At 41.6% G+C, this 22245-nt stretch overlaps 3 protein-coding genes across 3 annotated transcripts; 1 reads left to right on the top strand and 2 right to left on the bottom strand.

The window, feature by feature from the left end:
* Window positions 1-2668: 2668 nt before the first annotated feature.
* LOC115376236 (ubiquitin carboxyl-terminal hydrolase 17-like protein E) lies at window positions 2669-10375 on the bottom strand. Its single transcript, XM_030075729.1, has 12 exons — window positions 10288-10375; window positions 9968-10059; window positions 9748-9844; window positions 9418-9533; window positions 8558-8628; window positions 7336-7446; window positions 6322-6417; window positions 6100-6228; window positions 5863-6003; window positions 5605-5642; window positions 5326-5360; window positions 2669-4511 (listed from the first exon to the last, which is right to left on the bottom strand). Exons 1-12 carry the CDS (start codon window positions 10317-10319, stop codon window positions 3415-3417), a joined length of 2055 nt encoding a protein of 684 aa, XP_029931589.1. The 5' UTR covers window positions 10320-10375; the 3' UTR covers window positions 2669-3414.
* Window positions 10376-10469: 94 nt separating this feature from the next.
* LOC115376984 (E3 ubiquitin-protein ligase RNF19B-like) lies at window positions 10470-13987 on the top strand. The gene is made up of 5 exons (XM_030076836.1): window positions 10470-10649; window positions 11356-11490; window positions 11785-11885; window positions 12041-12211; window positions 13001-13987. The coding sequence occupies exons 2-5, from the start codon at window positions 11397-11399 to the stop codon at window positions 13448-13450; spliced, it is 816 nt and encodes a 271-aa protein (XP_029932696.1). The 5' UTR covers window positions 10470-10649; window positions 11356-11396; the 3' UTR covers window positions 13451-13987.
* Window positions 13988-14585: 598 nt separating this feature from the next.
* On the bottom strand, window positions 14586-21636 carry cirop (ciliated left-right organizer metallopeptidase). Its single transcript, XM_030075728.1, has 14 exons — window positions 21261-21636; window positions 21085-21178; window positions 19983-20034; window positions 19720-19869; window positions 18900-19025; window positions 18561-18645; window positions 18157-18302; window positions 17876-18059; window positions 16956-17025; window positions 16725-16821; window positions 16359-16472; window positions 16020-16145; window positions 14910-15022; window positions 14586-14802 (listed from the first exon to the last, which is right to left on the bottom strand). The coding sequence occupies exons 1-14, from the start codon at window positions 21634-21636 to the stop codon at window positions 14586-14588; spliced, it is 1950 nt and encodes a 649-aa protein (XP_029931588.1).
* Window positions 21637-22245: the final 609 nt, after the last annotated feature.

The raw sequence follows: 22245 nt of genomic DNA, 5'->3' as shown, positions 1-22245 counted from the left end.
ACACTAATCCTGACCAGTTTATGCCTAACCCAATCTAAACCCTAACCTTGACTAGTGAGCCAAAATGAACACTCAAGTGACTTTGTTATCCTAGGGGGAAAAAACCCCTAAGGAGAAGGTAACAAGGAAAGGACTCACATTGTCTATTAGAAGCAAGAAGCGCCACTTGGGGTTTTATTAGGAGTATTTTTGTTTAAGGACACGCAACATGTAAAATGTAGGCTACAACATTTGTTGGAGCAAGTGTGAAAAAGGTGTATGAGAAATGAGATAAGAATGAGGGGGAAAATAACAAAATCAAAAATAAGAAAAATAAGAAAAAGCCAATTTCAATTTGATATTTAAAATAATAATTTATTGACAATGAAAGCTTTTAGCTGCTGTAAACAGCGTTAGGCTCTCCAGATACAAAAAAATTTTTTCACCATTTCTCAATTCAATTCAGTTATGATTGAGGGGAAAAACAAGTAGTCTATTGCACAAAACCTCATGAAAGCCATTTTCCAAATATATCCAAAGAGTGATGAGTGTGTGTGTGTGTGTGTGTGTGTGTGTGTGAGAGAGAGAGAGAGAGAGAGAGAGAGAGAGAGAGAGAGAGAGAGAGAGAGAGAGACCTCACTAGTGATTTTGAATTTTGATATTACAATTGGTTTCGAACTTTTTTCCCGACCACTGGTATAATGTGTGGAATAAGGTGAAACAGATACCGAGAAAACATGGGAAAGATAAACTTGAGAGGCTTTGGAAGTATTTTCTCTGTTATGCTGTGTTCTACTTGAATCAGACAGTAATTTAATTTGTAATTTGGAAAGCATTTGACAATACAGTCGGCTGCTGGGTCTCTCCTGAGTTTTGCTCGGCACATAGGGTAGCCTGCAGTCTGGAGAAGGGGAGACACGCCTGGTTGAGATCTCCACTCTGCTGAGTTCACCTTTCTGCTTGTTTCATAGGATGAGACAGCTGTCGTCCTGTGATGATGATGATGAGGCTCCGGATTTGAACATCTCAACCACATGAATGAGCGACTTGTTCTCCACTCCATACCAGGAGAGCCGCGCTGAGTCATCATTCAGAGGCGTGTCTCTGAAGATCAGCCATAAATCATCCTCGTCCTTCCCTATATACAGAGAGAGGGGGGAAACAAACAAACAGAGAGACAGACAGACAAACCAACAAACAAACATACAGAAGGTGAACAGACAAAACATTTGTGCACAAAACCTCAGCAGCCTAAATCCATTCTCCCATTGACACGCTGACAGTCTGGTCAGGGCTGAGATCATTCCTCCGTCACTGTTTTCTCCCTGATCGCCAAGCACAAAGCCACAACAAACAACATCAGCTATGGCTGAAAATATGATCTGACAGCCTTCCTATGTTTCCTAATAATTATTATCAAGGCCTATGTTTACAACCTTTATATCCTAGTTGTGTGATAAAGAAAACTTCTGATTCACAGCATTAAATCTTTAAATCCTTACATAGTGTTGTGGATTCAAGTTCACACTGGAATAAAAAATATTCCACTTCAAACCCTGAAATAGATAGCACATCAAAAAAATAAACAAATAGGTAGAACTATGTATGGTGTAGTAATAGGCTATGGACTGGATACTATGAATAGAATATACTTTTCCACACAGTCAGCCTCACATCAGAGTGACAGAAAACCACCTTCACGGCATTTAACCAGGATTTAATCTGGAAGCTTCAGTGTGGGTGAGGTGGTCTGCCGGGTCTGTGGAAATATATTTTCTCTTCATACACTTCACTTCACTTCAACATAGTGAAGAGTTTTAGCTTTTTTGGATAATCATAACTGCCTTTTTTTTTTTTTTTTTTGCTTCATGCCACCATTATCAGCCTATCTATTTTATATGTAGCCTGCACTCATAGGGACCCGGATGCCACAGTTTACCAAGGTGTCGGGCGATCTTTCTCTTCAGCTGCCACACTCTCATGTTCTGCATTTCCTCCTCGGTGTCACACAGGTCGATGGTCTGCTTCTCCCCACGGCCATACACCGTGATCCGGCACGCTTTACCCATGTTGACACGGGTAAAGCGTGAAGCCGAGACCCGAGCTTGAAGCGGCCTCGAAAAACCTCCAGACGGTCCCGCTGGAAAAAAGTTGGAAAAGAAAGAAACAAACAGAGAGTTACTGTCTGTAATTCTTAGTTCATCCGGTCTGTGGGGTCAGATTATAATCCTCCATCCATCGACCATCAAACTGCGTATTACAACTTCGTGGACCCACCGTGACACCGCCAGACTCTCCGGCTGTTTATTCCCTAAAGTAACGGCAGTTCAACTAGGGGGCGGTGAGGGAGGCGTTTTTTTTTACCCTAGGATTGCGACGTCATGACCGAATTGACCTGGAATATCCTACAGATGAGTAACGACAGGGGTAACACGAGATGCATCACTGTGGGGTTTGGAGTACTTTCGTTTTCTTCGTGGGATCCCGACGCAGGTTTTGTCCTGGGCTCTGAACTGTATAACACATTTCCTTGTCGAGTGGACTGGGAAATAACTGAAAATACAATCTTAAAAAAAAAAAAAAAAAAAAAAAAAAAAAAAAAATCAGGAAAAGACATGGCTCTCTTAATAATAATAATAAAAAAATCAACATGGCTCAATTCAGTTTATTTATGATTGAGGGGAAATCAAACAAACAAACAAACAAAATCCATTATCTGGCTGACATCACAATACCCCAGACCAATAGGGGTATAAATTACAGATAAAATAATCATTGAGCTGAAACAGAACAGAAAGCTGCATGTAGCCAAACAATACATCAGCTATGTCAGTCTGAAAATATCATCATGAGAGTTGATATTCATTCTGCAATATTTTAAGCTGCTGAAATCTATCAGGCTGTATTGTGTTGCAACATGTGATCTGGCCTAATTTTGCTCTGTGAATATTTACTCATTGCTCCAAGAGCTACTGCAGTAAGTAACCCGGATCATGTCTGTGTGCAGCCACCCAGCCAAGGCCTTCAGTCAGAAGAATAATCACAATCACAGTCCTCTCAGTTATGACAGCAGCATGTGACACAAAGTGGACATGCAGTGCCAAAGTAATGACTTTTAGCTAAAATGTAATGAACCAAATAGTGATTTTATGGTGAAATTTGACAATCATTCCTGTTCAGAAACAAATATTGTTGAGAACAGTCATCATAGTTGAGCTTAGTGTGTAGTTTAGTGGTACTGTGATACAGATACAAGGCCATTAAACAGGAAAAACAAACAGAACAATGGGCTGTGGCTCATTCGGAGTCCTCTCCTTAGTTGAACAAATTAAAATCAAATTATGAGAAACCTGAAGATGCCAATATTTCCTTTTATCTGCCTACTAATTACTTCTTATCATAATTTCTTTCTACACACCAAGGAGCTACTGCAAATCACCTCCAAGGTGGTTTGGCCTTCGCTGCACGCTTTTTAGCTTTGCTCTTTTCTTTTTTACTTGTATAGGTTGGACTCTCTCTCACGTTTTGGGTTGGGGCACAGAAAAAGGTGAAGCATCCAGGTGTCCATTCTTTCTTTGAGCTGTTTGTTATATGTGATTCGGAGATGGATGAGTGGCTACACCCAACGTGGTTCCTCTGATTAACTCGACTCTGAGGTTTTCCTGCCAATAAATATGGAACTTGTTCACTGAAATCTGCATCTGCCTCCTGTTTGAATCTATTTTTTTCCACGCTCGGTTCGACTCCACCCTCCCTTGTCTGCTGAGTATATTTACTCCCTGCAAGGTTACCAAATTTAGTCCTTGCAGCTCCACTGTGAGTTGTGTTTCTCAATGCATCATGAAGGTTTTTATTATCTGCTGCACAGCCACTCTCTCTTTCACAAGCAACAGAAGGAAACACTTTTGGGTTTTTTCTGTTTTTGGGGGAATCGGAGATTTTCTCAGCCACAGTGAGTTTATCACGTTTTTCAGGGGTTCTACAACGATGTGTGCGCTCCTTCGAGTTGCGTTCATATTGGCATCTCATTGACTCATTGCCTTTTTGATGATCTTTGTGGCTGATTTGTTCTTCCGGTTTTGCAGCAGAAACCTCTCTTGTTTTTTTTACATTAGAGGCCGCTGCTTTACCACGCTCCACTTTTCTTTGACCGTGAATCAGAGATGTGTCTTCTATGCCCTTCAGCTCCAATCTAGGATTTCCTGCACCTCTTAATCCAGAGTCTATGTGAGAAATCATTTTCTCATGTGGACTCGCACATGTCGCGGGCTCATGTCTCCTCCAGCTCATCTGCTGTGTCAGCTCTCTGCCGGCACGCTGCTCCCTGATGTGTTTCTTCACCTCCAGATCATCGCCACTGTCTTTTGACATGTCACACTTTTGCTTGATTTTTTTCCTTCTCTCACGACTGTTGTCCCTCAGAGCAGTCTGAGCGCATATATCCTCTCCGCTCTCTGTAGCCACAGCATCTGAATTCGCCAGGTAAGGTTCCCAGTTGGCTTCATTTACTCTTTCATAATCTTGTCTTGTGACTGTGAAGAGGAGAAAGAGTGACAGTATCACTCAAAAGTCTACACATTCAACATGCAATGCCTCAAGCCAGCCATCCATCAAGCAACAATCTCTGTCTTTAATTGGCTCCAGATACAAACAGCCAAAGATCTATGTAGGGTTTAGGCAAAAATGAAATTTTATTATTGTCTAGGTCTATTCATCCCCAAAGACAGCTGAAGCACAGATTAAGTGTTTTTGTCCACACAAAACACAGCGAGGCAGCTAATGCAACTCTGAGGCATGTCGACTCCTAAAAAATGAGGCTGTCTTCTAGCAAAAAACAACCTCATAGGTCATTTCTACTGCAGCTTATTACAACCTATAGATATGTTTTAAAGATGCATGATGTCTAAGTGTTCCTGTAAATAATACCACTGTGCTGCAGCAATGGGGGAGCAACAAAGTCAATATGGATGTGCAAGGTTTACGTGCACATTAATATAAACTTTTTGCCGTCAAAAGCTATAGTTCATGCAATAGTTCATGAATTCATGCAAGTCATCCTTGTGTAAATAAAGGCCTTTTCCACACAGGATGTTATTATTTGGCTTTGGAAGAGTTTGGATTATGTTACACACGCTTTGTGTTTTTGTCATCTTTTGCCTTTTAATAGAACTGTAAACTGTTTTGGAGAAGGCTGCAGAGTTGGTCAGACAAAGACACTTCACCTGTGTTTGAGCCGGCACGACGCAGAGAAGATAATGACCAAAATTTGCATTTTTGGGTGAACCATCCCTTAAATATAACTGAAGCCAAAATTATTAAATCAAGTGGTGAGTAGTGCACATTTACCTTTCCTGTACATGAGCAGGTAAGCCACAGAGGACCTGGTTTATGGGGGGAAATTTGTTAGTACAGGACAACAACCAACTCAGTGCACATGTCACCTCCAACTGCAGGGAAAACACACACTTCAACCATGTTCTCCTTATGTTTGCCAAAAGTGAATCCCTGTGGCTGCACTGGGTCGCAGTGCGGCACCACCAGGGTGTGACAAAGAAGCAGAACATTAATTAAAGCTCAGTAAACAACACTCATTTCATGTCTAGATAAATGGAAAACAATATTTACCGCATAGGACAGTCTCTTGTAATCGGTGGTTGCTTGGCCTGCAGAATTGAAATTATTATCATTGCACCCATAACTGCGATATCAATACCGCATGATGGACATTTCATTATGCATTGCTGTAGTGTGTGTAGATTTGTGCAAGGATAAAATGTTGTTTTACTGGTGTTTTATTGTCTATCAGGTGACCTTGGATGTATAGAATGACACCTAAAATGCATTATTATTGTTATTATTGGGATGCAAACAAAGCCTCCTTACCATTCTAACCTTGGCGTCACTGAAGAGATACCACCCCTCATTTTCATAAGATTTGATTTCTGCAGTGTAATGACCTCCTTTTAGACTACCAACATGGTTAACTACAGCGTAGAGGTCATAAGTGCAATCCTGACGAAAGAGCTAAAAAAAACAACAACAACAATGAATCAGAAATGCAGAGTCAGACACTCTGGTTGGTAGTAGAATATATGATATAATATGTGGCTCTTTAAATACCTTTTCCTCTAATATTTGGGGCACCTCGATCTGACGATTAACTTTGACATAGCACATGCGGTGCAGGTCAAACCTGAACCTCTTGAGCAAGAGGGTCAGAATCTCTGGAGGATGTGTTATCTCGCATTCCTAGTTCAAATGACACAGAATGATGAAATCAGGTAAAAAACTAAGACATTAACTTCATTAAAAGTATGCCTTCGAGTCAGACTGAATACTCACAATGGTTACAGCTTTCTTTTCATCACACTGGTCGCAGTACATCTTGTCGTCCCCGCTCACCTTCTCTGCTTTGAAGAAAGCCTCTAATGCATCACTCTGAAAACACAGTGTAATTGTTTATGGCCCATAATCACAATATATTGTGTTGTTCTCTTTTCTGGTGAGTTAGAGGCCACTCACACTGGCAAGTTTGATCCGCGCCCAAGCACGATTGCCCTTAAAATCCGGATTCTTTGACCAGTGTGATCGCTCCGTATCGTGCTTGAATACAGTACACTTCCCCCGCTCTGGCACGGTTGGAAGGGGTGTGCTTCTGCACGGTACGGGCGCGTACATGAGCACATGCACGGTCACGCACGCAGTGCGCGGATGTAAATCATGCAACTTTCCTCCTGCCTCTGCAAAACTGTTTAATGTGCGCAGCGCGATTACCGGCGAATGGCCGCGTTGCGCAATCAATAATCAACCATGTTGTCTTGTCCGTTGTGCTGCTGCAACCGCGTATAAACAAAAGTCGGTTTATAATGAAAGTACAGCAGTCTGTGTGCGGCGATCCGGCAGACCTGGTGCTAGCCGGCACCGCGTCGGCACTGGCCGGCACTGGCCGGCACTGGCCGCGGCACCGCGCGGTGTGCGGTCACCCGGTCTGCCGGATCTGACAGGTGCCGCTCCGGCTGTCAGTTGGACCTTTCTGAAGAAGGAGGAAGTTACCTCCGAAACTGTCAAGGTAAATAAACATCCCATGTCTGATTAAAAGGACCAAAAACGTTTTTTAGTTAAAAGGAAGACATGATGTATTTGAACTACATTGATTTATAATGACGTCGGGCCATGCCTGTTGTTGTCGTATTTCAACGTGATGACGTGCACACCGGGGGCAATCGTGCTTGGGCGCGTTTGGGAAAAAGGTAATGTGAGTGCAGGCCAGCCGGGGACTGGGGAGGGGGGGATTTTGGCTTTAGCATGATACGGACTCAAACTTGCCAATGTGAGTGGGCCCTCAAAGGACGTTACCACGCTGCGGTGTTCCAGCGTGAGAGGCAGAGTCCAGAAAAAGCTCTGAGAGGCAGTGCACTTCCCGCAGTCACTGCATGTGTTCCTGTGCATCAGCTGACCCTTGAACATCTGGACACACACACACACACACACACACACACACACACACACACACACACACACACACACATACATACAGATGTAAACATCTGTGTCTCAGAGGTGTGTGTACAGAAACCTGAGCTGATTCATTTGGTTTCTTTCAAAAACACGGGGAAAAGACAGAGGGCAGCTTTACATCATGGCCTGAAAGAAGCAAGACATTACATGACAGTGACTCAAAATTAGAAAAGAAAATATACAAAGAAAGAAGAAAAATTAAACAAACAAAATAAGTCCTGAGAATGAAAAAAAGAAAAAAATGACCAGAAAATAAACTGCCCCCAAAAAGGTAAAAGAAAATATTTTCCTTTAAATATATAATAATTATACATATTGTTTTCTAGACATACTGTATTTCCTTAGTCTCTTGATAATTCTCAAATGATTCTCTCTCTCTCTCATTTTTTTTTTTTTTAAATTTTCACTACATTTTCTTTCTTCCTTTTATAATTTCCAGGTGATTTTCTTGTAACCGTTTACTAATTTGCTGCAAATTTTCAGGTCCTTTCTTGCAAAGTTGGTGTGTGTGTATGTGTCTCACTCTATCTCACATGTTGCTGTTTGTCACTGTGATCAAAAGCGGATGTATTGGTCTATTTTATTGTGGTATTGCAATGCACACTGACTGACTTAAATAAAAAAAAAAAATAAAACAGCTCGACTCAAACTTCTTTTTTTCCTTCAAATCTGTTAATTTTATTGTATTTTTTTTATTCTGTAAGGCACTTTGAATTGACTCTGTGTATGACTGCTTATTACCTCCAGATTAGTTAGTTTTTGTGTCGCCTCAAGCAAAGGTGAGCATCACACTACCCGAGTGATAAAGCTGGTAGTATGTGTGTTTACTGAGTTATTACTAGGAATGCATCATTATTAAGGAGACACAAAAAGTACAAGTACAGGTAAGATGTCATGAAGTAAAATATGATTGGGTTCTCTCTCATTGCTTGTTAACTAGTCAGGATTTTGTGCGCTTTATGGTAAAGTGTTGCTGAAAAAATTACAGTGTGTATTGAAGTGGTGGAAAATTGATCAAAAAACACCGTTGGAGGTTTTCACTTTGTGATTGGGGGCGTACCTGCGTCGCCTCAGGGTTGGTCAGACTCAGGATCTTCTCAAAATACTCAGCAGCATCGCGCTGTTCGTACACTGGGAACGGGAAGAGTGGACAGGAGAAGCTGTTTCACTGTCAGATTGTCACTCATGATTATCTAGCGATCCAAGAGCAGACACGGTCTCTCGAATGCATCACTGTGTCCATCAAGGGCCCGAATGTGCAGCCAAACACAGCTTATCTCTAGTTTCAAGGTTTGAAAAGAAATGAAATCATTCAAACTTACAGTCGAAGAATATATCATGTCCCCACATTAGTCATTGGCTTAAAGAATTATCATCCTGTCCGGCATTAGAGGAGCTGACTTATAGTCTTAGACATAAGCCTGGTGAATTTTATGAAATTTGGGGCCTTTTCCTACAATTTCTAGAAAAAACAGACCTGCAACTTAATCTTGACCCTTGAACTCGCTCCTAACATATCCTTTAAGTGCACCATATATTAATCCGAAAAATTCATCACTAATTTATCTTGTAAATCTATCAGCTATTGAAAGCAGAGCAACAATAGTTATATGCCTTGCTCTATACTGACTTTATACACCTATGATTAATGTGACTCTGTTGTCTGTACACTTGTTATTTATTTTCATGGAATTGCACTATGTACTCAGATTCACATTTATCTGTAATTTTCTGTTTTTTATCCTTCCCTTTTCATGTTTCTTTCTGTAACTATTGAGAAATGAGACACTGGGTGGGTGGGTTGGGGGTGGGATCAAGTTATAACTGTTGAGACTGTATGTTTATATATGCCCTGTATCCATGTACATCCTGAATACCAATAAACATATGTTAAAAAAAAAAAAAAAAAAAAAAACTTACAGTCGGTGATTTCCAGCTCCTTTGTGATATTATGTGGGTCAGCTGTACATTTCTCTAAATCAGCAAACAAACTTGCAAGGTGCAAATCAAAGGCTGCTGGATCCTGATCCCGGCATCTGTGGCGTTCACAGATCACACCATGTGAGTGGAAAAGTCCCTTTTTTAAAAATAGATGCAGAGCCACACAACTTGCCAATGTGTTGTTTCTGTTTTGTTTTTAGCTGTATCTTATTCATGTCCTTTACTGGACTTCATGCACCAAAACAACTTTGTAATTTGATCTGATTTGAGACAGAAAAAAAAATAAAAGATCAAATCAGGGCCACCAACCTTTTCACAGCCTCTCGGAAGTCCCGGGTCATGAAAAGCACTTGAAGCACACTGTTCAAATAGCATGTAGTGCCGTGACTTTTCAAGCCATAGTAGTCTAAAACAGAGGATCACACACACACACATCACAAAAGGCTGCACACTTTAACCACCACACTACTTTTCCACATAGCACAGTAATAATGCATTGCGCTGGAGGTTTTCCCTGCATGTTACACACCTGAATTGGGAAGGCTGTCCAGTTTCTTTCTGAATTTCTCTGTTATTGAATAACTCATGTTGACGTCCTTTTGCGTGAAAACTGAAAAAAGTCTGCGGCAGAGTGAAGGGACAACCATCACCCACAATCACAAGTGAAAGAGAAAGCAATGGCATAGGCTACACGTGTTATTTTACACTCGCACACACACAAAATAGTCCACTTTACAACACGAACATGATCGCAATTTATAAAGCGAATTCATACAGCATCCAAACAGCGCTTCATAGAGAATAAGGGATACAAACGATGATGATGATGATAAAATCAGTAAAACTCACTTTAGCGCCAGATTGATGCGGTGACTCCCCATTAAATCGATGCATTTGCAGCATTTTGGTAGAATTGCATTTTGCACAGAGAGGTTAACAAACAACTGTCGTGTGTTTGGAGTTTAGCGTCAGGTTGCTTTCACTTTCGACTGAAGCCACTGCCCCTCGCTATTTAAAGATAGAGGCACCTTACAAAAGTTGCACAGCGATTTAAGTTGCTCTCAAAGCTACGGGCAAGAAACATTTGCTCTGCACTGAAATATTCCACATTTCCGTGGGATTAAATTAGGCGAAATCTTGTAGTCTAGGCTGTTTATCCGGCTTGTCTCGACAGAAAGTTAAAGGTGAAGTGGTGACAATAACATTTCAAGGTAAGCCTGTCACACGCATTCATTTCCTGTCATAACTAACATAAATACATTAAAAACTGGGCATCACAGTAAACTGGTGTGCTCAAAATCTTAACAGTGGTCGGTTAAAAAAGGCTGATGTGAGAACTTATTTCACAGAAGCATGTTTTCCTTTACTAATATGTGGGCTGATGCTGTGAAATGTGTTTTATGCGCAGAAGTTTAATTTCTATGATTTAATTTGTGCAGCATTGGGTTAAAATCTGCTTTTATTTCCCTCATAAGTGGGACTACTGTTTGTATTAATGTCTTTAAAGTAATTATTAGCATGTGTAGGTGTGAGATGAATGTGAAAACATACTCACATTGGTCATATAGTTTACCTAAATGCATGTGGTTTTTATTGTAAATTCACTTATTAGTTTTAAGCATCTTGTGAATTTACAGTAAACACACAGCTTTTTCAACACACAGCTGCTGGAAATCCCCTGAGAGCTCCAAAGCCTCCAGCAGCAACGTCATAGTTTCAGTTTAGTCATGCTTGTAAATACATATTGACAGGTTTGGGTTCCCTCCAGGATGAGACCTGACAGGTGCTTTAAATATCACTCATCTTTGAACCATGTTGATCAGGAGTTTCAGTTTGAAGGTAACTTTCCCAACACAGAGTTTTGAAAAATTCCCACTGTTTGTGTGCGTGTGTGTGTTTGTGCATTTTATTGAGAAGGAAGGAGACAAGCGAGCCTCACTTCCCCGCTGAGAAACAAAATGAACAGCCTTGGGCCCGAATCGCTGAAGAGATACGATCCACGAGATAAAACCCTCACGCTTGTCACCAGAGAGGAGGAGTTGGATCCATTTTGTAAGACTGGTTTCCTTTGTCAGCTCATGTGCGGCCTGTTTAACAGATCACTGTACCTGAGAGGTGCAACAAGCATAAGAAATGCAATACATAGTGCACTATTCACCATTATCTGTATTTCCTTTTCATGTTATTAATGCATTTTTATGTGAATTGATGTTGTTGCCAGGTGATTTTCCTTTTCTCATCAGTTAGGAACACAATTAATCTTTATTTTAATTTACATCCTGTGATAAATCATTTGCTGTTGATGGTGCATCTTGTTTCTAATGTTGCCCCTGTTGTTCCCCGCAGCCTCAGATGACGGCGACGGCTCTCTCAGAGCAGAGATGTCCTGCGGCCACGCCGTCACCCCGCAGTCCCTCACGAGATGGTGTCGCACCTTGCTGGATGAGGTTGTGCACTCACGTGATTTCATGTCTCGAAAGCACAAAGTTTCCAAGTAGCTTTGATTTAGGCACCTGTAGCAGAGACACCACTGCAGATAGGCAGATAACGCCAGCTTTCAGTCTCAACACATGTTCTGTAACTTTGACTGTGCTTCTTTCAGGGTAAATACAAATTTAGATGTCCGGCCTTGAAAGAGGGAACCAAACAGTGCAACGCGCTGTGGTCGTACCAGGAGGTGCGCAGACTGGCTGATCTGTCTGTGGAGGAAATGCAGCACTTTGAGGAGACCATGGCCCGCCTGGCTGCTGCAGACTATTGCGAAGTTCAACCAGTGAGTAATCCTTCCTGTTTTGCCGTTTCTTTGTTTTAAATACAGACTTTTCAATGTAATATTCCACATTCAAGCAAGTGCAATCTCATGGACATTGCATAGTACAGTGATTGCTCAAGTTCACAAAAGCGTGCACACCCAAATGATAAATACTAGGACAGATAAACATGTGAGAGATAGAAAAACAGAGTCTGCATTTGTTCTCCTCTCTTATATTTCCGTAGCGGCTCCAACACTTTGGAATCGATTGCCGCTGCACATTAGGCAGGCCTCCTCACTATCTCATTTTAAAACCCTTCTTAAAACCCACTTCTTTTCTTTAGCTTTTGATAGCATGTAGGATTTATGATTTTATGATTTTATATGTGCATGTTTTTTTTTTCTTTTATGCTGTGCGGGCAGTGCATTTTACATTATTTTATTCTGTTAAAATTATAATTGTAATATTACTTTATTTTATTTTTATTTTATTATTTTATTTTATTTTAATATTTTTTATTTTTATATATTTTATTTATTCTATCCTATTTTGTTTTATTATTATTATTATTATTATTATTATTATTTACTTTATCTGATTTTATTTTAATTGATCTTATCTTATTTTATCGTGTTATCCTACTGTGTTTTTTTTTTACCTTTTTATTTTGCTTTTGTTGTGTTATTTTGTAGTGTTTTATCTTGCTGTGCAGCACTTTGGAAAACCTTTTGTTTGTTAAATTGTGCTATATAAATAAAGTGGATTGGATTGGATTGGATTGGATTTCCTCACACTCTCTTTCTCAACAGTGCCCACAGTGCAAAACGCCTCTTGAAAGGAAGAACCTCTCCAACCTGTGTGTCCGTTGCACTGTATGTAAAGCTGACAAACAGAAGAGCTGCCAGTTCTGCTGGCAGTGTCTGAGGCCGTGGAAGGGTAAAGCCCCGCGCTCAGACCGCTGTGACAACAAAGGCTGCGTCAACAAGGACCTGGAGCTTCTGCAGAATTGCCCGACCATCGATCTGCCCGAGGTGGAGGGGGTCACCGCGTGCCCCGCAGTCCGATGCTGTCCTACGTGTGGTATCAGGGTGGAGCACAACAGAAAATACTGCAAAAACATCCACTGCACTCGCTGCCAGGTCGAGTTTTGTTTCGTCTGCCTGAAACTCAAGCGGGAATGTTCCAGCTCGCCTTACAAACTCTGTCCCAGCGGTGTGGCTCCTAGACAGACCTCCATACCCGTATGGAATAAAAAATAAGTTCAAACGTTAAAAATGTTGCTAAATACTACCAGTTTTGGGAGATGGGGAGCTCTTTTAAAAAGGAGAGGAAAATATATGGGTCATCAGATTAGGAATAACCCTGAGCAGGGCAGGACACACACGGAGCGGTGAGCCCACTGAAGAGGGATTAAAACTGTGACTGTATTGATTATGGTTTTGGTGATTATGACTTTAGATACAAAATCTGTGTACCAAATGAGCATGAGTGCGGTCGAACATGTAATAACCAGAGGTGTTGACTAAGCTCGAAACGTCCCCAGCCACTTCAGCCAAAAAGGGGAAGAGATTCTGGTGTTGCCGGTACTTTCTTGAAACACCCGTTGTTGAATGAACCTGCTGGGAACGATCCTAAAATACATTTTTGCTGTGTTATTGTTGCCTGTTCAGCCGTTTTCTTTGTGACTGATTATAATCAAACGTATGTAAAACACAAGGAGAGAGATGAAGTATGAAAAGGAAGAGATATTCTCCATGAAAGTGAATTTGCAGACCTTCAGCCAAAGACCTTCGCTCACTCAGGCTCCTGATCTGACACAGATTCACAATATGTGTCTCTCTCTTTCCCTTGAGTGCTTGTTGACGAAAGCTTATTACTAAGAAGTGGATGTGTGCTCTTTGCAGTTAAATAAAACTAATCCTGCATCTTAAAATTGTTTTGTCTTAAACTTCCTCCTCCTTCAGGGGAGATTAGCTCATTGAGGTGATGACTCATCTGCAAAATTGTTGGGAAACCTGTTCTGTCAAGCGAAGTTCAATACATGAAGGGTTTTATTGGTTGTTCTAGACTTCCTAAGAAAACATGTAAAAACATTGTTGAGTGCTTTGGGGTGTAGAATTTTTTGTTGTTGTTGTTTGGATCGAGCAGCAGAGGCATTAGGTGGGTCATTTGAACCAAGGCAAGATTCATCACTCACATTTTTATTATCTGGTACGTCTGCTGATGTGTCGTGGATAGGCTGGATATTCTCAAGAGGAAAGGATCAAAAACAGCAATAATTTCTATTTTGGGCTCAAAAGTTCACTCAGGCCTACCGAGAACAATCAAACCACCAACGTCACACCGCGCTTTAGAATACAAATCCCAATACTGCAGTTTGGGAAGGTATTCGTGCTACAGGCCGCCAGGATCCTGTGGGGCAGCGTGGACCCTGACCCGAGGAGAGAGGTGTTTCCTGTAAGAGGCCACAGCAGCAGCCAGTAGACACATGGCAGCGGTGACGCCCAGGACCGAGGCCACGGCGAGCTCTGCAGGGAGCCTGATGACCGCGGCGAGGTTGGCAGGTGAGCCGGTCACACTTGGGGCTGAAGTGAAGGTCCCATGGGAATCACTGAACGAAGAAGGATAAAGAATCTGAGGTGTGTGCGACTTTATTTTAAACCATGTTTACCATAAAGAAAAACACTTTGAGTAATGTAATATATAGCAAGCACTTGCCTTGTCGTAGTGGAGGCAGGAGACGTGCTGAGGTAATCGGAGGGAGGAGTGACGTCGGAGTACAGACATAACCTCCTGTCAGGGCACAAGACTAAACCCTGGTATCCTTGTACCTGAGGATGAAACAGACAGCAAACAGCTTACATGAACATGTTTTTTTTTTTTTTTTTTTTTTTTTTTTTCTCAAAGGCAGGATGATGCTGATGAGAGCCAGGTTTCTGTGGACCTGGCCTGTTGAGCCCTCCATGCATCATTGTCAAATTAACCGGGACAGCTTGGAATAATTACCGTGAGCTCCGTGGTAAATGGATGAGAAGATTGAAAGCCTCCATCTCACGCCACTTGCATTTCTAGTGCCGGACCACATTCACTATAAACTCAATTGCTTCTTGCTTCTCTCACTCTTTCACACCAAGATGCCACACATACTACACCACAGTTAAGCTTGACGTTTTTATATTTCAGAGCGTTTACGGCAGTGATGAAGGGGCGGTTGTATTATAAAGACAGGGATCGAGAGAAATGGGTGAATGCTATAGAGGCCCCAGTGACAAATGAGATGATAGTGAACTAAATGAGATGGATGACAGTGGGCAGTGGGTCACATCTCACCGGGAGGGGTGGCTTTAATTCCTAACATGCCCCTGATTCCACTCACTAATCTATAATATGCTCTATTTATTTTAGATTTTTCTAGTTTTTATTATGATTTGAATGACAAGACGGCATGGATTAAAATACCGCAGAGAGAAAAATGAGTAGAATCCATAAATGTATGTAACTTATAAAAGAAAAGTTCACCTGAGGAATATGAATTTGAAGTGGACAGATAAAGTGTCATGCTGTGTTATTTGGTAGGAAATGGTTCCCTATGAAAGTCTACGCCCTGAGGGATGTTGAGTATTTGTGTCACTGTTTTCATAAAGAGCTGCTGCTGTCCACTTTTTCACATGTAAATTTCTGACAGTTTGATTTCCCATTTGGCCCCCTTGTATAGGGGTGAAGGGTGACAGACTGGAAACCTCACCAAATCACACAGAAACTATCTGGAAGGACAGACTGCACAAGGGGTTTAATTCCTTTAATTACACTTCATGTTGCAACTGTTACCTGAATGGCGCCTCCTGCTGGACAGTCCATCCACTCAGAGCCAGACACCTGGATCTGGTACCTGTTAGGTCCGACACATCTGTGTGTGTAACATCGACCCTCCACCGAGCTGTTGGGCGAGAGAGACTGAAATGGAGAGAAAGAGTAAAGTGGAAATTTATATTGCACAAAGATAACAGAGAAAGCAGAAAGGATTATGGTTCATAGCCTAAATTAGAAACCAGACAAGCACTCACATTATATATGTGCACACACAAAGAGGCACACAGAGGGGTTAAATCCCAGAAAAATGAGTTTGTATTTATGTAAAATTAAAATATTGCAGTTCCAGCGACATACAGACTCCTTTCTGGTCAGGTTGGAAAAGAAGCAGCGGCTGTTTGGGCCATAAATCTCCCCGCTCCAGTCTCTTTCCACCGACCGCCGCTCATTCTCCTCTTTCCAACACTCACTCTGAGGGACGAGGAGACACAGAACCCGAGAAACAGCAAAAGGCAAGGACATAATTAAATAAAACAGTCAAAAAACAACAAATAAAACATAAAAAACAGTCAAAGCGTTAAGGCTCATAAACTCAATAAGGAGAGGAGGAAATTGCAAAGGAAATTAAAAAAAAAAAAAAAAAAAAAAACATGAATTAGTTAGATAACACAAAGGGTTTGATTTGGTTTAACATTATTTCTTTACATGAAATTCAATACTTACTCCATTCTTAAGGGGCTTATAAGTACGGCACCCCTCCAGGTATTGATCAGTCTGGCACTCCCCCTTGTGGAGGTGAAGGTAATGACACCCAAGAGCACTGACGAAGGAGTGAGAAATGAAATCTTTGGTACTGGAAATCAGATTAGCCCAAACACCACTCACAGAGATTAATTATGAGACTGCGTATGTGGGAAAATAATGCTGTCAGATTATTCAACAGCAAAAACCAACCTGCCAGAGCAGAAAAAGGATGAGGAGTTGTTGTGACAAGTTGACAGGGACCCAAAGGTGGCTCCTTCACCTGTGATGGTACATATATTCATTAAAAAATTGCACATTACAGAATTTTTATGCCTTTGTATAAAGCGCTTTGCAGACTCTGCTTTTAATGAATGCATTTATTGTTGCATGTCAATCTCTCATGCATTCATGCAATATATGAATATAAAAAGGGTGTCTACAGGTTAAATCTAATGCTTTTTAAGACCCACTTTAACAAACTTTAAGACCTGTTTTGGACAAATCATCTCTTCCTAATTCTATTAAGCACTACAGGTTAATATAAAGGTAAGTGCTACACATCTAATCCAGTATAGAGGTAAGTTTTAGTTTTTAGTTAGGTGTATGGTTACAGTTATCAATTAATAATAGTAGGAGTAGACCTTTATTTGTCCCAATTTGATATTTTTTAGGGTAGTTGGTTCTGAGGGAGTAGCAACACAGGGTGAGACACACAAAATAAAATTAAAAAAAAAAAAAAAAAAAAGGAAAAGGTAAACTTATGAGGTACAAAAATTGAAATATTAGTGAAGAAAGATGGGAGAAACAGGCATTTTTGGAGATGTGCTGATGGTTCCTGTTCAAGAGGTGCAAGGGGCGGGTACTAGATAATTTTATGAATTGTTACTATAACACTTCCCTTAAGGTTAGATAGCAAGGTGTTACTATAATAAATCAAACCATGACATCGTGTTAACAAATACTGATGAAGAAATAAATTTGAATGCGTGAAATGAGGAACCCACTCACTCAAAGTTAAGGCTATTTCACGTTTTAAGGCCTAATATTTATGAAATTAGCATATTTTAACATGTTTTAAGGACCTGCAGACACCCTGGTGTGATACCCACACTCTTCAGCAGTTGTCTTACCCTCTCCCCAGACCAGGCTTTGCGCCCGGCTGAGGTTGACAGAGTACCAGCCCGTGTCCTGCAGGGCAGCCAGGGTGACCGGGTCGATCCGGACCAAAGCCGGGTGCTCCAACGCCGCCGCCATGATGGAGCCCTGCAAGACCCGGGACTCCCAGTGAGAAGATACACCACCTGGGCCTGCATCCTGCAAGAGAGACGGGAGGGGCGATGGTGAGGACAAACAGAGTGACCTGAATCATATTTCACTGTCCAGTGATGGTGAGGAAGAGGAGAATGAGCACCAGGTTCTCCAGCGGGCCTCCCAGCTCGGGGTCGATGGACCTCAGGTGGCTCTGCATGGCGGAGACGACAGACTGGGTGTAGATCCTCGTCTGGCCCGATCCATCAGTGTGGGCCACTCTGCCCCGAGGAGAGCAGCCCACAGCTGCTACGGGACAAAATGTCAGAGGATAAACATCTTCTTCCCAGTTACATTAAAATCACAGGGAAACAGCATTTTGAGAGTATCTTGTTTCCCTCATTTGAAACAGGTTTTAGGCAGTTTTATTTGATGGCAAAGACAGAGAGGCAAAACGGTTAAAAAAATATATGAATTTTTAATTATTTCTACTGGTTCAGGATTGTTTTTTGACATTTATTGTTCAAAAGGAGAGTATCATTATATGTATGGAATCTGCTTGTAAACCTTGAGAAGAGGAGGAGCAGTCTCTCCAGGTGCTGAACAGATCTTTTGAGAAACCGAGTGCATGAAACAGCTCATGGATCACCGTCTGGAAAACAGAAAAGCACACACACACGTTACCATGTATTGATCTATTCTCTCATTCAGCTATATTCACATTTTTCAAGTACACAGTTTAATACTGGTCTGTTAAACGTAAAAGCCACCTAATATCCCATAAATAGATTAATTTATTTTATTTCTTGCAGTATTAGTCATTAAGACTTGCTTTCACTTTTTTCAAATGGTGACTATCTTGGCGGCCTGGATGTAAAACTTGCCTCCCTTCATTTTAAACCTGACCTGCACTGTGCTGCGGTGGCTGAACGTCTCTCGGGTCAGCGTGTCCCTGCAGATCACCACCACCCCAGCCAGGGGGCGCCCCTGGGTGTCCGTCTGGCAGTGCACAGCGTAGGCCAACACACCTGGCTGTGTGGACAGGAGGTGTGGAGGAGAAAAGTGACAGCAGCAACAACAGCAGCTGTGAGAGGTTCTCATGAAAATGGGCCCCAGTGTTAGGGACTAAATTTGTCATTCCAGCCAAAGGAGCTTAAAGTTAGACTCTGCAGCATATTTCAAAAAGAAAAAGACAATCAAAAGGACACTGGACAATTGCAATTTAAAGCTATAGAATCTGAATTCTTGAAAAGAGAGGCCCATTTATTCTGCGACTGTCACAAAAACATGGAATAAGCACAAACTTTCAATCAGAGTTTATGTCATCGCTATCCAGTGAAAACCTTGTATCTTGAATTATGGTGATTTTCATGTTTTAATTTAATTTGAATATTTTCATGCTCATCTATGGGTTGTCTGAAGAGTTGAGATTATGGAGATACAAGGTTTTGATTGGACAGCAGCAATATGAGAGCTACATCGTCTCAACCATTAAAAAACATACTTATTCCAGTTTTTGTCAGCTGAATCTGCACAGTGCTCACTCTCATCAACCCAATTTTTATTATCCTTGCAGCTTGAAGAGAAATGAACCAACCACACAATAAAGCAAAGCCAGTGACTGAGGATTTCCACTACTGACTGCCGCATCCTGGACAGTGAACGTGCTACAACACTTCTTCATGGGTTTCTACCAATAATCCCTGTGACTGCAGTGGCTCTTCACCTCGGAGCGACACTTGTCAGTGCTCTGCACATGGAGATACAGCAGGAAGTCGGTGTCGGGCACTCCGGCACCTTCAGGCCGCAGGACGGTCCTTAGAGGTGAATCGGCTTCCGGGTAAACATCACATCCATCCAGGTGATCGTCTGGGATCTGGCCGAGACGACGGGACAGGATTTTAATTTCTTCTGTGTCATTTATGGACGATAAGCACAAACAGTAGGCCTACATGTGTTTTTTTTTGTTTTTTTTTGTCTGATACTCACTGTCACATCCAGACAGGTCTCAGTCCTGTAGTGTCTGTTGGCTCTACCACACCTGGGCCAGCAGAATTATTACAGCATATTAATTTTTGGATGTTTTCACAACATTTCAACAACAATGAAGGTAGTAGTCTTATCAGATGATTATGAGTCCTGCCCTGGATATCTCTACTAATTCCTTTTGGAAACCTAACAGGAGGTATGGGACAAAATATGTCATTGATATATATTTCAATATATCAATAAAAAAATACAAAAATGTGACAGTCATCAAGGTGGCAGTATAATGTTTTGTGATATAAGCTACATTTTACTCTGCTATAGAAACCACAAAATGACAATTACAATTTCACAAGCTCTGAGATTAAGTTAGAAAAAACATAATTTGCCATTTTTTAAAAGACAATGGCACATACGTATTCTCTATCTGCTGACTGCAGCACTTCATTGAAGCTACATTATATTCAACCCCAAGCTGCCATTGTTTTCTGGCTGCAGCATTACATCAAATAGAAAATATCCAGATGTCTTGTGCATTATTTTATACACATTTCCCCGTAATTCAGCAGGACATGTTTGGTATCTTTGGAGAGGCTGAGATCTCCGCTAGAATTCAAAATAAAGTTCTGTGGGTTTGAACAAAGCTCAGCCACACAGCAGTGAGAAAGCCATCCTTGGGAGTGGAGGAGTTGAACAGGTTCACATTCTGTACTGAATATCACTGTTAGAGAGATCAGTGGCTCAGAAATAAACAGTTCTGCACAGCCACGTGTTTTCATTGGACAGTGGACTGGATAACGGCCATATTGAATAGTGAAGCCTGTGTTTGCATATTGAATCATATTGTGAGATAACCAAAATGTTCCATCTTTGAAAGCTGGGTTTTTCCAACTACAGATAGGAACTGTCATGGGTTAATGTTAATTCTCAGGCCCTCAGATGTCACGGTTATCAAGATGCATGGTAGAAATGGGGGTGTTCAGTTGTAGTAAAGAAACACTTGAGCAACACACAAATCCAAATCTGGCCAAGGGAGGGAGTTGGAATTGACGCATACACACACACACACACACACACACACACACACACACACACACACACACACCTGTTGTAGTTGGCCGTGCTGGGGTTCTTCCAGAGAAACTTGCAGTACTTGTTGATGTCTCTTCTGAGCAGCAAAGGACCAGGAACTCTTCTCACTGTTTCAATGGTGAAACGGTCACATTACTCAATCTCTTACACACACACATACACACACACACACATACACACTTACCTTACCTGACAGTAAAGAGGACACAACCCCGACAGCCTCTTCCACAGCTGGCTCCAGCCTCTCTTTCTCAGCCTGTGATAGGTTGCTGCTCTCTCTCGAAACCCAGATCTGGATCCTGATTGGCTGCGGAGGAGCGCCTCTCCTCTGTGACAGTGGCTGAGGTGATGCCCTCCGTCCTGGAGAGTGGCTGTGCTGCTGCCCAGTGGGGACGCTGTGTGTGCTCTGGCTGGGTGGGGCGTCAGGACGGATGGCTGGCCCTGTGACCACCGTGACTTGGGACTGAACCTCATCAAAGACGCACTTGTGCAGGGCGGCGGGGAGCTGAGCCGTCAGCACCAGCAGAGTCCACACCCAGAGCCTCTGGCATGGAGGTGAAGCCATAATTACTGCAGCACCATCTGGTTGTCATCTGAGGCTCACAGCAGGACACATGATTCGTCAATAATTTGCCCATTCTGGCTGAGAAACTTTCTTTAATTCAAATTAAAGCCATATGATGCTCTGGTGCAGTGACGCTGAGGTTTTCCAGTGGCAATTTTGGGTGGCAAAAATCTGGATTTTTCACTTTTTTTTCTGTTCTTGATCCCCACCTTGACATTCTTTAAGATGCAAACCTTCAAATGATTCTGGGGCTTTGGGACCCTGGTGTGGAAAAGATGTTTGTGTTAAGCATTAAACTGTTTATATCCAAACATTTCCAATTATATATTATATGGTTGTGAAATTAAAACATGTTAAAATACATACATACGTATTTGAGTGAAATTACACAATTCCTCATTTTGCTGCGTTCCAATTTTTTTTTTTTTTTTCCCAAGAATGGCATTTGGGTGGTCCTTTTGGATTATAGTTTACGCTTTGGGTTAGATTATGGATAGGGTTAAAAGAAGGGTTAAGCATAACTTGGATATGGGGAAGATTAGGGAAAGGCTGTAGAAAATGAATATAAATCTATTAGGTCATAACTTCACCATCCTAGGGAAAAAAAAA

This window comes from Myripristis murdjan, chromosome 18 (assembly GCF_902150065.1).
Source record: "Myripristis murdjan chromosome 18, fMyrMur1.1, whole genome shotgun sequence".
NCBI lineage: Eukaryota > Metazoa > Chordata > Actinopteri > Holocentriformes > Holocentridae > Myripristis > Myripristis murdjan.
The sequence above is the reverse complement of the archived record's forward strand: the minus strand, read 5'-3'. Positions and strand labels throughout refer to the sequence as shown.

What these genes read in the sequence shown, in the direction of transcription:
- LOC115376984 (XM_030076836.1), top strand. Translation starts at nt 11,397, where the DNA reads ATGAACAGCCTTGGGCCCGAATCGCTGAAGAGATACGATCCACGAGAT. An exon ending in GGAGGAGTTGGATCCATTTT is followed by an intron (nt 11,491 to 11,784) that starts GTAAGACTGGTT and finishes TGTTCCCCGCAG; the next exon opens with CCTCAGATGACGGCGACGGC. An exon ending in GTCGCACCTTGCTGGATGAG is followed by an intron (nt 11,886 to 12,040) that starts GTTGTGCACTCA and finishes TGCTTCTTTCAG; the next exon opens with GGTAAATACAAATTTAGATG.
- cirop (XM_030075728.1), bottom strand. Translation starts at nt 21,636, where the DNA reads ATGGCTTCACCTCCATGCCAGAGGCTCTGGGTGTGGACTCTGCTGGTG. An exon ending in AGCACGGCCAACTACAACAG is followed by an intron (nt 20,035 to 21,084) that starts GTGTGTGTGTGT and finishes CTGCTGGCCCAG; the next exon opens with GTGTGGTAGAGCCAACAGAC. An exon ending in ACCTGACCAGAAAGGAGTCT is followed by an intron (nt 16,146 to 16,358) that starts GTATGTCGCTGG and finishes TCTCCATTTCAG; the next exon opens with TCTCTCTCGCCCAACAGCTC.
- LOC115376236 (XM_030075729.1), bottom strand. Translation starts at nt 10,319, where the DNA reads ATGGGGAGTCACCGCATCAATCTGGCGCTAAA. An exon ending in GGAGCTGGAAATCACCGACT is followed by an intron (nt 8,629 to 9,417) that starts GTAAGTTTTTTT and finishes TCCCGTTCCCAG; the next exon opens with TGTACGAACAGCGCGATGCT. An exon ending in CCAACCCTGAGGCGACGCAG is followed by an intron (nt 7,447 to 8,557) that starts GTACGCCCCCAA and finishes GTGTGTGTCCAG; the next exon opens with ATGTTCAAGGGTCAGCTGAT.